Source organism: Orycteropus afer, unplaced genomic scaffold (genome assembly GCF_000298275.1).
Source record: "Orycteropus afer afer isolate SDZICR_OR568_19922 unplaced genomic scaffold, OryAfe1.0 scaffold00024, whole genome shotgun sequence".
NCBI classification, from domain to species: Eukaryota; Metazoa; Chordata; class Mammalia; order Tubulidentata; family Orycteropodidae; genus Orycteropus; species Orycteropus afer.
Genome location: NW_006921611.1, coordinates 14,735,338 through 14,749,220, shown reverse-complemented (window position 1 = coordinate 14,749,220; position 13,883 = coordinate 14,735,338). Strand labels below are relative to the sequence as shown.

Genomic DNA, 13,883 nt, shown 5'->3' with positions numbered 1-13,883 from the left:
AAATGTATAACTTCTACCTATTCATGAGAAAACATCAGGCAAATTCAAACAGAGGACAAAACATCAGGCAAATTCAAACAGAGGACAAGTCTATATATAACCAGCCAGTCCTCTTCAAAAGTGTCAAGGTTAACAAGACCAAAAGGTCAACATTTACTCTAATGCATAAAGAAGAGGAGGAGGCAAGGAAACTAGAGTACTAGAAACACACCAACCAGAACACAAGTAAAAAGAATACTGACACTTTGTGAAAAATGTAACTAATGTCACTGAACAATTTGCATACAAATTGTCAAATGGGAACCTAATTTACTTTGTAAACTTTCACCAAACACACAATAAAATATTACTTAAAAAACAAAAAGTGTCAAGGTCATGAAAGACTAAAGAATGGAGGAGATTAAGGAACTCTTGACAACTAAATGCACTGAAAAATCCTAGAGTGCATACTAGACCAGAAAAAGGGCATTATAAGGTACCATCAAAATTGATGAAATTTGGGTAAGTCTGTGGATCAGTTAATAGTATCATATCAATGTTAAATTCATGGTTTCAAGGATTGGGATTATTATAATGTGGGATAATTGTACTGTGGTTATATAGTTGGGAGATTTAGGGGTGAAAAGTACATGAGAACTCTTTTTTTGGTAACTTTTCTGTAAATTCAAATAATTTGGAAAACTAATTCCAAATAAATTTTTTTTTAATGGACTTTTGTTATATAACCACAATGTCATATAAAATTACAGTAATTCCCTGGTAAACACATCTAACAGAGTCCATATTCAAATTTTCAAAATCACTCAAAAATGTTTTATTGTTGTTAGTGTATTTGAATCAGGATCTAAACAAGGTCTACACTTTACATTTGCTTATTACATCTGTCTCGTTTAGTCTTAAGCAGACCTCATTCCCTCTTTTTCCCATGCCACAGACTTGTTGAAAACACCAAGTCGGCTGTCCTATATTCATGTCTCACAGTCTAGATTTGTCTGTGTACTTCCTTATGGTATCATTTAACTTATTCCTCTATCACCCATATGTCTGTAAATGGAAATTTAGCTCCAAAAGCTTGACTAGATTCAAGTGTAGCATTACTGAGTCAAGAATACTTTAAGATGGTTCTATGTAGGTCCCACTGACTGATAGATGTGTTCACCTGGTGACAGCCTGATCCTATTTGTAAAGTTACCCATTTTTCTAATGGTCTGATCCACTCATGATTTTTTTCCTGAATCAATCATTTCATCAGGAGTTGCAAAATACTCTGTCATTCCTATCACATTCATTAGCTAGGATTTTTCTATAAAGAACTTACACTCATCAGTAAAGGCTATTTGGCTATTAAGAACTAAAATTAAAATAGAAAAGACAGAATGCTCTTGTGAAACATTTAAAGTTAAATTTTTCCTTGAAATATACTATTTTAAATTGCTCCCATTAACATCAATAACTGCAACAATGAGCTCAAACATTACTAGGTCCTGGGCAATGTTTCACTCTGTCATACATGAGGTCTTCTTGAGTCAGAGCTGACTTGACAACACTAACAACAGTATTTTTGTTTTTGTTGGGAGGAGGAGGGGCTCTCTGTCTCTTTTCAGTTTCATAATGAACTCCTACTCTTTTCTATATACATTGTACTTTGTACATGTGTTTCCATCGATTATATCCATTATTCTTTTGATGGCTCCCTCACTTCATATTGACCTCTTTGTAATGACTCCTATATTCTTATGGCATGACCCCTAGTCTTCAATACCTTCCTTCTGAACAGTACTTACTAATAGCACAGGGATGCATTACTGTCCCTTGAAAGGCAGCACAAACAATATCATGCCATGGAGGAGGTCAAGGTGACAAATGTTCTTCCCTTGGAGCATTTAGAGAATGAATCATCCCTCCTTAACCTAAATGGAACTCTGGACTCTCAGTGTAAGAAGGAAAACTATCCAGGAAACACTGTACCCTAAATCCTGACACAAAGAAAGGTATCTGACAGTCAATTGTCCCAGTTTCTTTATACTGAATTAACATTTTTTTTGTTTCTTTATGTTTCATAGTCAAACTAAATAACAACTATGAAAGTATGTTGATATATCACATATATAATTTTCTTGGTATACATCAATGACGCAATAAATACATTATAATTACGTCATAAATATATGGAACAGATAACCTATAATCCAAGTATTAAATTACAGAAAGTGTTAAGAACTGCTCTGCTTTACAAACAGCACCCAAGAAAACTAAAACCTTGGAAAATACAATTAGAAAAATCAACAAAGAATGTATACTTACGAAGGTTACTGTCAACTGGATTCTTATTGACAGCTATGTCACAAGCAATTTCATTAACTCCATTACTGGGGCGCTTTACCAAGAGAGAATAGTTTCCATACTCTCCAAATTTGTATTCTAGCCTATAAATGTTGGGTAAAATTTTAAAAAATGGTTAGATTAGGAATAAAGAGTTGGCTTTGGCTAATGTCGTCAAGGCAGAGTGCTATGCATTCCTGGGTGCAGAGCAGGAAAGATTTAGAGGGGAGAAAAGCTAAAAACCAAATTGGGGGGGAAAAAAAAGCAGAGAGAAAATGCAGACTTCAGTCAGGCCAACATCAAAGCAGGTACGAACCTACAAACTTCTCTCTCTTCCAAGGTATCATTAAGCTGCAGGATGGAGCCATGCTGGGTGCTCACTGCTACAGCTGCAATGCTAGGCTTTCCAGGATTTCCACTCCTTGAAATATTTACCAGAGCCTGAGGCAAGCACTATGCAAAATGAAAACACAAAAGGCAAACTGCTAGGGGTCTTCCAAAATCTTTTGCTTATAAAAGGGTATGAACACCCAACTGAAAATCCTAAAATGACTTTTCCTTCATGCCCATAAAATAACTTTTAATTTTAACAATTCAGATAAAATGTATATAATTTTATATTAAAACAGTAACTAATTATATAACTATATGGGATTATAAAATCTATTCAAAAGTAAAATTTTTAACTAATAAATATAGCATACATTAAATTTTGCACAGGACAACATTTTGTTTTGTTATACTCTGGGTAGCATCTAACAACAATTGTTTCACTTTAAGGAGTAATGGTGCCACAGTAATTAAGTGCTCAGCTGCTTACTGAAATGTCAGTGGTTAAAACCCACTAGCTGATCTGCAGAAGAAAGATGTGGCAGTCTACTTCTGTAAAGATTACAGCCTTGGAAATCCCATGGGTCAGTTCTACTCTATCCTACAGTATCTCTATGAGTAGGAATTGACTTGATGGTAGAGATTTGATTTGGTCTTTTTTTTTTTTTTTGACAACAAGCAGGTCACTATACATTAAATTTCCTCCTCTGACAGTAGGTGAAACAAAGCTCCCAATTTGGAAATGTTGTTGTTGTTGTTATATGCCATCGAGTCGGCCCCGACTCATAGCGACCCCTCTTTGGGTTTCCAAGGCATTATCACTACGGAAGTAGGATTGCCCAACCTTCCTTCCGAGGAGTGGCTGGTGGGTTTGAACCGCCAGCCTTCTGATTAGCAGTCAAGTGCTTTGGAAATAAAGAATACTTAATTTTACATGGAAGAATAGCCTTGTCCTTAAAAAGTAACAAAGTTTAAAGTTAAAATAAAACCTTCAGATAAATTATTTATCATTAAAGGTAGTGCCTAGGAAAAAATGTAACTACCTCAACCTGTCCCTTCCTTCTGCTCTCACTACACTTGCTCTGGGAGAATACCCAGTTGTCTCACTCCTTCCATCCTTCTCTGGTCCAGCCAAAAGTTTATATATTTGACACAGAAGTAAAATAAAACAGTCTCTTAATTTTGCTCATCACTGAGAAGTTCATTTTATTAAGACAGATAGGAAAATTGTAATGAACATGCTACATACATGATAACAGATTTCAGAATTCCAGTAGAGAGTCAAGCTTGTCCCAAGTAGCTCATTATGGATGAGCAGCAAAGCCTGATCCATCTTCAGCTCCACATGCTTTTTTTTGTCCAAGTCTGGAAAAGAATCAGGAAGAAAAGTTTTTTTAAAAAAAAAAATAAAAAATCACCTGAAAGGTATTAAAAACAAGATGCACCTGTGCAACAGTGGCTTCACAGTGTTATTGTTGGTTGCTGTCAAGTTGACTTTGACTCAGAGAGACTCTATGTGACAGAGTAAAACTGTCCCATACAGTTTTCTATGCTGTAACCTTTATGGAAGCAGACTGCCAGGTCTTTCTCCCTCCATGCTGCTGGGTGGGTCTGAACCACCAAGTTTTGTGTAGCAGCTGAGCCCTAATTCAAATGCCTGCACTCTGGAACTCCTCTCTTCCCCGCTAGAGGCTTCTGGGATCTCTCATTCCTTACCTTGTTTATACATAGATGTGCACACACATATACATATTTCCCCCTTTTGCACAGCTGCCTCTACTACAAATAAGGATTCTGTCAGCACCATTCAGAGTGTAAAAGAACTGTTTAAGGAACTTACATTTCTCAAGTGCTAAGATGTGGCAGGCACCAAATTTAGTAGTTTCCACATAATCTTTCTAGTTTGATAATATGACAACCTCTATTTCTCCATTTGACAGGTGAAGAAATTAAGAGTCACAAGAATTAGATCATTGCCAACGGCCATAGTTTTTCAATAAAATCACAGATGTGAATGATTTCAAAAATTATTCGTGTGATTCTAAAACCCAAAATGTTTCCTCTAGTTTGTCACACCCTCTAACAGCTGATCAGAAATGCAGAATGCCACACCTTCTGACTCAAAACCTCCATGTCAGCAAGAACCTGGGGTGATTTGCACACTTTGAAGTTTGAGAAGCACTGCTTTGGACCACTTTGGTTGGAGTTCTGAATCTCTTTCCAGTTTTCTTGGGAGACTTGTGATGGATAAGGAGAAAGGATAAACCTCAGTGTGAAGGAAAGAAAAATCCACTGCTCCAGTATTCACACAGTTCACAGCTTACCTGATAGTTTCCTAGATATTCCTGAGGTAACACAAAGATGAAGCACATTCTAAAATATGTCTGCCAAAAAGGTAGGAAAACAAAGTGAACTGCAATTGGCTAAAGTTAAAGCAAAGTGGTTCACATAAACCAACTGGGCCATTTATATCAATTATATAATATATAATTACATTATATATATATAAAATATACATGTAAGAGGAACTCAATCAATTTACCCTCTAGCTTCTAGGTAAAAAAGAGCTCTGGTGGGGCAGTGCCTAAGCCATTTGACTACTAACCAGAAGGTTTGCAGTTCAAACCTACCAGCTGCTATGCAGAAGAAAGATGGGACAATCTACTTCTGTAAAGATTTACCACCTCAGAAACCCAAAGGGGATGGCTATGAGTAGAAATCGACTCGATGACAGTGAATTTGGTTTTTTTTTTGCTCTGGTAGCATAGTGGCTAAAGCACTTGACTGCTAACCAGAAGGCTGGCGGTTCAAACCCACCGGCCACTCCTCGGAAGGAAGGTTGGGCAATCCTACTTCCGTAGTGATACTGCCACGGAAACCCAAGGAGGGGTCGCTATGAGTCGGGGCCGACTCGACGGCACATAACAACAACAACAACAAGGCCAAAACAAGGCCAGGAGCTGACTGTGGAACAGACCATCAACTGCTCATATGCAAGTTCAACCTGAAGTTGAAGAAAATTAAAATCAGTCCATGAGAGCCTGTCCTGAACCATCTTCATGACTCTTAATATGCTTGAGCCTACTGTTGTGGTTATTTGCAATTCATAAGGTTTTCATCAGCTAATTTTTGGAAGTAGATTAACAAGCCTTTCTTCCTAGTCTGCCTTAGTTGAGAAGCTCTGCTGAAATCTGTCCACCATCAGTGACCCTGCTGGTATTTGAAATACCCACGGCATAGCTTCCAGCATCACAGCAACAGCCCACATCCCTCATTTTTAAGTTTACGTTCATTTGCCTTTATTTAGGCAGCAATGAAAACAAAACATAGAGTATGTAATTCTTAATAATCTACTAAAGCTGTTTCTTCTTTAGGCTAAATCCTTATCAATCACTTTTTCTATTCTTTTGTAAGGTTTTCAGTGGAAGCAGTGTTGGGTTAAGTCAATGGATTAAGTGATTGGGTTCCAAGTAGACCAAATTGAATTTTACCAAGCCTCAGTTCCCTCATCGGTAATTTAGTAGTCATAATCTACTTCCGTAGTGATACTACCTCAGAAACCCAAGGAAGGTTCACTATGAGTCAGGTCCAACTCAACGGCACATAACAACAACATCAATAAAGTGTACCTCATAAGATTGTTGGTGAAGGCCAAATTAGATAACATATACAAAGTCCTTGGCACAGAACCCAAAACCAAGGAAGTACACAACAAATGGTGACTATAATTAACTAGGCCATATGTAACCAATGGAGAGGATAACTGACACTTCGGCAGATTAGGAACATATGCTTAAATATTTTTAAAACTTGTTTCTTCTTTTTTTTTTTAATTTAACCTTATTTCCCATTTCTCCCTATTTCCTATTTCTTCCTATTGTAAGAAATTATGAAAATTAAAATGTTCTTCTTGTTGACTTATTGTTGTTGTTGTTGTTATGTGCTGGACCTGACTCATAGTGACCCTTCTTTGGGTTTCCGAGGCGGTATCGCTACGGAAGTAGACTGCCCAACCTTCCTTCCGAGGAGGGGCCAGTGGGTTTGAACCACCAGCCTTCTGGTTAGCAGTCAAGTGCCTTATGCACTATGCTACCAAAGATCCCTCTTATTGACATAGCTCCTTAAAAATGAACTTCCGGGATGTGAAATTTTTAAACAAAACTAGCTTTTTAAATAGCTTTTGAAACATACTGTCAAACTCTTCTCCAGTTTACTTGTGCTGATTTATAAGAACAACTGTGGTTATTAAAGGTTTGCCCATGCACCCAAACTTTCTGCTACCAGTATACTGAAACATAAGTCTATCTGTTCCCTGGCAACTGCACCTGTGATTAGTTTTATAATTCTTTTCTCAGTTTTTAACCTGATGAGTATAAATTGTTGCCTCTTTATTATTTCAGTTTTAAGGATATCAAGTTTGAACATGCTTTCCAAATATTTATCATCAGTATCTTCATGTGAACTGTAGGAATATTAACTTAACCTCTTTAATTTAACCACTGTGGCCTTAGGGTTCTTCTCAGGCATTTATTTAATTTCTTTACATAGCACATGACAAATCCTTTATCATGTTTGTTATAATTATTTGCTTAAGTATTCTTTTTTATTGCCCTTATTCAGTTTGATAGTTTCCATTTTCAAATTTATAGTCACAATTTGTTGACTCTTTCCTTTGTTCTTTTCCTTTGTATCATCATCCCTTCACAGTTGGAGTAACTATGGTTTTCACTCACATTTCTATGAGTCAATTTTTAATCTTTTCCTGGGGAGTTTATTGGTAGATGTAGCAAGGTTCTTTTTTTTTTTTGCAAGGTTATTTTTGATGCTTAGATTTTAAGTGCGAATTTTAAACTTAGGAAGCTCTTAAGTGTTGTCATTACTAATTGTTTTGTATAGGCATGTTTGGTATGCCTCAATCTTAACTGAATATCGGAATTACCCAGGAAGCTTGAAAACAAAACTAAATTCTAGGACCTGACACACGATCAATTAAATCAGAACAGTCTCTGCACACTTAGCAGGATTTTAAAAATCTCCATGATGATTTTAGTGTGCAAAGTTGAGGACCACAAGTTAGAAAAGACTGATTGTACAGCCAAGTGATCTAAACACCCTTTATTTTACTTTTTTGCACTGTTTGTTTGTACTTATTTTTCTGAAATAATGAACGTGGACCTCCCAGGATCGCATCTGGAGAATGGCTAGTATTCTCCCAGCTTCAGAAATGGGAGGGAAAACAAGCCTGCCAGAGACCCATTCCATTCCCATTTTGCTCAGCATCTGGTGAGTGGAAGATCTTCTGTAACAGTGTTCCAACTCTGGACAGGAAAGCCTCCTTCCAGAACTCTCTTTTGACATGATTCTGTCTCTTTCTTGAAACCTGCATGGCTGCCCTCAGACCCCTGGTGAAGTCCAAGATTGTCAAAAAGAGGGCTAAGAAGTTCATCTGGCACTAATCAGACCATTATGTCAAAATTAAATGCAACTGGTACAAGCCCAGAGGCATTGACAACTGGGTGTGGAGAAGATTTAAGGGCCAGATCTTGATGCCCAACAACGGTTATAAGAGCAACAAGAAAACAAAGCACATGCTGCCCAATGGTGTATGCAAGTTTCTGCTCCACAACATCAAGGAGCTGGAAGTGCTGCTGATGTACAACAAATCTTACTGAGCTCAGACTGCACACAACGTTTCCTCCAAGAACCACAAAACCATCATGGAAAGAGCCGCTCAGCTGACCATTAAAGTCACCAATCCCAATGCCAGGCTGCACAGTGAACAAAATGAATAGACCCCTCATTTACGAGTTTTATTTGTGGTAAATAAAACCATAAAAACTCAAAAAATTAAATAATAAATCTGTTTCAAAGAAAAAATTAGTCCACAGCACTCACAGCCCACACGAACCTCGGCCTCTTCTAGCCTGAAACCAGAAGAATCAGATTATGCTCAGCCACCACTACTCACCCTTTTGATCAGGAACACAATTCAAATCCACTGCCATCAAGTCGATTCGGACTCACAGTGATACTGTAGGACAGAGTGGAACTCTTCCCCCAGGGTTTCCAAGGCTATAAATCTTTAAGGAAGCAGACTGCCTCATCTTTCTCCTGCGGTGCAGCTCATGGGTTTGAACCACTGAACTGGTTAGCAGCCAAATGCCCTACCCAGTGCACCACCAGAGCTCTTTAGGGACACAACAGAAGGTCCCAAATAGAATAGGATAAAAATGAGAATAACATTCAAATTTCTCAAAAAGGCCAGACTTACTGGACTGACAGAAACTAGAAGAACCCCCAAGACTATGGCCCTAAAATACCCATTGAACTTGGAACTGAAGGTACTCCTAGAGATGACCTTTCAGAAAAATAATAAGTTGAGTTATAAAATAAACAACATCACCTGTGAGTAATGTGCTTCCTTAAACAATCAACTATATGAGACCAAATGGTCACTGTTTACCCCAAAGCAAAGAGGAGACAGGAAACTAGATTAATGAAAACAGTATGGAAATAATGAGAATTCTGACACATTGAAACAATTGTAACCAATGTTGCAGAACAATATACATATAAATTGTTAAATGGTAACCTAATTCGCAGTGCAAACTTTCACTTAAAACCCAGTATTTTAAGAATAAAATAAAATGAGTCTGTATCATTTGCATACTCACAAAAGGAGCCAATTACTAAGCCAAACAACCTCTTAAATGGAACCTGATTCTCAGCTTCAAGAAAAAGCAGTCAAATTCCTATACTGCCGACCTAAGAAATGGGCAATAATCATGGATCATTATACACAAAAGAGCAATTCTTTCTTTCTCTTACTTTCTACATTGTCTTGGTGAGGAAATAAACCAGTCATCTTCAATAACGCTGGGGTTATTGTGTATTGTGTAGTTTGTATATTAAACCTTTATTTCATTTCCAAATACTTAATTTCTGGTTTTAGATCTCTGATAATGAGTATCACTGCTGGACATATCTTAAGACATATTTTACTTTTTATGTCTTTTCAACTAAACAGTCAATCCTCAAATCATATGAGAATGGAGTTCTTAATAGGAAGTTCTCAAGCCCAAACTGGGCACCAGATGGCACTAAAACTTCAGCTTCTTGAAGATGGTAAGCTTAAGAATACTAATATCTCCCTTACTACATAGAAATATGATTTATACTTCCTCCTAAAATAACTATATTAATTGGTGCTGCAATACAAAAATAAAATGTTGGATCGGAGTCTGACCCTGACAAGCTGTGTGACTGGACGGATGGTATAACCTCTCTGGGTCTGTTTCCTCCATTATAAAAAAGGGGTGTGTGCACAAGATTGGAACTGCGTAAGGGGACAGTATATAAAAGAGTGATCCGAGGAGCATTTTAAAAATTCATTAGTTTTTGCTTCATCGGAGGAAGATGAGGGACAGTTTGAACTACACACATAAACACGAAAAACTCTCCAGATTCTGATGGGATAAGGCCAGGTTACTTACCTTTTCAGGTGATAGACCCTCCCTCAAATACTGGACCGAATGGGTTCAGTATTTGACTCATGCTACAATTCCAGACCGAAGAATCCCAGAAAGGACTTGTGAAAACGATCCTCTCTAGCCCTAGAGATTCTTGTTCCATGGTTTTGAAGGGAAGCTCTGGATTTACCATTCCCCCTGGTGAGTCCGTAGACCAAGCAAGTTGGGGGAACATTAGAAAAGTAAAGTGTTTCTCCTGCCTGACTGTACCCAAGAATCACCCGGGGGGCTTTTAAGATTACCATGGCTGGGCCTCCGCTGTCTAGGCCCCTCCCAGCTTTTGAGTGGTCAGGGTCCAGCCTCTCCAGGGGTGTAACATCTCTGCAAAACAGCCCAGCGCCAGCCAGCCAGCCGCCTGCAAACCATCATCTCTGCTGTCAGTCCCAACACAGCAGAAGAAAAATTTGCCTAATGGAAGGGAGAAAATGCCTACCACCTTAAAATCACCTACTCTTGCAATTAAGGAGCACTGGTGGCACAGTGGTTAAGTACTTAGCTGCTACCTGAAAAGCTGGTACTTGGAACCTACTTTCTACTCCTCGGGAAAGAGGTGCTTTCTTGAAGCCTTGGAAATCCTGTGGGGCAGTTCTACTCAGTCCTATGGGGTCACTATGAATTGGAATTGATTCCACATCAACGGGTTTGGTTTAGAGGGTTTTTTACTCTTGCAATTAACGCCCCTACCCCGCTGCCTTCTCCTAAATTTACTCCTAGGAAATTTACTCCCGACTTAATTAACCCAAGCTTAGAGGAGCCGTTCTCCATCCATCTTCTGACCAGGGGTTAATTGCTTCCGGTGCTCGCAACTCTAGCGACCTGATCCGAGACAGCGTCCCCACGCTCCTGCACTCCTCAGCTTTCCCACCCTGCGGAACGCCCAACTGCTCCTACTCCACCCTTCCCAGGATCTTTTGGGGCCTGCGCGTGTTCGTTTTTGTAACCCCTTAAAGTCTCTCCACATGGTAAAGGATGGATGTTGTGTAAGTCACTTCTTTGCCAGTACGTCTCATTTATTTAGCTTTTGCACTTGGCGAGTCATAAATCTCTAAACCAAAAAGCACGTTCATATTTAGATGAAAGGCGTCTCAAGACTCGCTAGGATGCCCCCTATCCACCCGTCTTGAGGGGAGTGTGTTCTGGACGCCCCCTTACTCGCAGCTCTCGGAGAGGCCTGAGCTGGCCAGTTGTTCTCCCCTCGGGCTCCCGGGGAACGCGCCCACGCCTCCGGCTGGCCGCAAAACGAGCGCGACTCAGGCCATTCTAGGTGGTTTTCCCATTTCAGCGGGTTTTGTCTGGCTCCTCCACTCCACTAACCCCGGGCCCCATGATGCTGATGTGTGTGGTGCTTGCAACATCGGCCAGATTTGTCTAAAACAAGAAGATTGCTGGCCCGGGTGGAGCACACACACAATCGTAGTTTCAACAAAAAATCCAGTTCCGGAGAATTATTTTTTCAGAGGACTCGCTCCGCGTCCCGAGGCGGTAGCAGGGCGGCGCCTCTCCGAGAACGAAGGCACAGTGGCGCGGGGCCTCCCCAGTGCCCAGCCGTCCTGAGGGGCCGCAGCGGCGCGCACTCACCTCCCAGCGGCGCAGAGTCGGCGCCTTGCTCCGGGGAGTCGCCGGGGGCCAGCAGCGCAGCGCTCAGCACCGACGCGAGCAGGAGCAGCGCGGCCAGAGCCCGCCCCGCCGTCCCGCTCATGCTGCCCACTGCAGCCGCCAACTCAGGCCGCCGCTTCCGCCCCGGAGGCGCCTCCGCAGCCGCACCTCGGCCTCCGCCGCGGCGCCGCTCCCGCCCTGCACACTCGAGCGAGCCGCCGCCGCCGCGCTTCCCACCCCTGCGCTCCTCCGCAGCAGACGGCCGCGCGCCCGTCATCGCCTCCCCCTCCGATGCCGTCACCGCTGCCGCTTGAGTCACTAGCTGGAGGGGGGCGGGGGGGATTTAGCGGGAGCGGCGGGAGTCGGGGGTGCGGGGAGGTGCTGCCCGGCGGGTAGGCCCGAGGGGGCGGGCCCTACCGTGGGGAACGCTTACTACTCAGTGCGCAGTTTTTTTTTTTCCCTTGGAAGAAGCGTGCTGCGAGGCCTCCAGCAAGTCATTCCCCAATCCTGCACCACTTTTCTGTGCAAAATTCTACTAAATTCTAGCATGTAGTCATTTACTATATAAATGAGTGTTAGAGTACTCTGTCCCGGGCACTGTTCTGAAAAAGCCACGGTAAGGAAGACTGGCAGAGTCCCTTCTCCTAAAGGCGTTTACTGTCCTGAGGGGAAGCCACTACTTAAATAGCCGCAAAGTGGTATCACCACTTTGAAGAGCTCTTTGCTGCACTCACACACCAAAACCCAAATCCTGTGCCATCCAGTCAATTCCCACTCATAGCGACCCTGTAGGGCAAAGTAGAACTGCCCCATAGGGGCTCCAAGGCTGTAAATCTTTTTTTTTTTTAAATTTCTGAAGTTTTTATTGATCTTAAATTTGAAACAATCTCGTTTGTACCACAAGCATGAATACATTATCTTCAATATATTTTTCTAAAACTTATTCTACTGAATAATGAAACAGGCTGTTGCATAGCCTAATGTGAAGTTTCATTCCAGTAGTTTATATATTTAATAAGGACAAATTAAAAAAAAAAATTGTAACATCCTCTAACAGAACTGTACACAAACAGAAAGCCATTTTTTAAATGACTTGTCAAACTTATCATTATATATGTGTTTAAAAACACAACTCTGCAAACATTTGGGACAAGAAGCAAGTAAAGACTTTAGCTTTACAGTGAGTTTTTGAGACTCTGCCTTTCTAAACAAGAAGGAGATGTGTTGCTTTTTGCTGAAAACTCTTTTTATACTTAATTCCACTAGATTATTAACATACAGAAATTTCACATTTACCACATTTTGTCAGATCCAGATCATCCTGACTTTTTTCTGTCATGCAGGTTGAGACCTATGTTCACTGCATAAACTGACTAGTTCCAGAAGGTAAAGAACATCCCTACTGCTCCTACTGTTAGTGGACCAACCCCAAGTTAGTATTCCACTCTTATCCTTGCAGAGAGGTTGCTTGATCCTTTTTCATCAACATCCCCTTAAGAAATGCTGCCACTGAGAAAAGGGTTCAGCTAACCCACTGTACTCCTGGTACAAGAGACAGGGCACAGGGAAAGGAGGATTTAGCTAGTGACAGATCTACATATACCTTAGATGTGTGCCCTAGAGCACAACACTGCCTCAAATCCCCTCGTTTCCAGTCAGGTCCCTTCTAAAGTGTAAGTAAAATCTACAGTGTTGTTAAGTCTATATTATCAAACATGAAGCTTCTCTTATTACAGGAAATAATCCTTCTTTGACTTAAAAAAAAAAAAAAAAAAAAGTTTCCCTTTAAGGAAATAACACCACTGACTACCTAACCTGATCATGAAATTTATTAACTTGTTTTAAATGTGACTCAGAGAGTCATCTAGAATTCAGTGACAACTACTATGAGTTTGTTTATTAACGAAAAGTAAGAAAAAGATGACTAATTTGGTAAGTAGATGTAAGGATAAATTAATTAAGTTCCAAACCAATTTTTCATTCTAAACACACATAAAGAATTTTTACATTCAAGATTATTTTTAAGGGCTGAAATGATCTTAGGTCATCCAGCCCAACTTCCATCCAGATATCATACCTCCCACATACAGTAGTCTCTTCTGAATT

At 40.3% G+C, this 13,883-nt stretch overlaps 1 protein-coding gene and 1 non-coding gene across 2 annotated transcripts in view; one reads left to right on the top strand and one right to left on the bottom strand.

Moving 5' to 3' along the window:
- The window catches only part of HGSNAT (heparan-alpha-glucosaminide N-acetyltransferase), a 39,016-nt gene extending 26,962 nt beyond the window's left edge, over positions 1-12,054 (bottom strand). The window contains exons 1-5 of the mRNA XM_007935041.1: positions 11,975-12,054; positions 11,760-11,881; positions 3,902-4,017; positions 2,639-2,775; positions 2,305-2,426 (exon numbers count right to left, since the gene is read on the bottom strand). Coding sequence (XP_007933232.1) covers positions 2,305-2,426; positions 2,639-2,775; positions 3,902-4,017; positions 11,760-11,881; positions 11,975-12,054 — 577 coding nt within the window. The remainder of the gene's footprint in view (positions 1-2,304; positions 2,427-2,638; positions 2,776-3,901; positions 4,018-11,759; positions 11,882-11,974) is intronic.
- Positions 7,825-7,962, top strand: LOC122152264. Its single transcript, XR_006164485.1, has one exon. It is a non-coding gene; the product is annotated as a small nucleolar RNA SNORA7 (small nucleolar RNA).
- Positions 12,055-13,883: the final 1,829 nt, after the last annotated feature.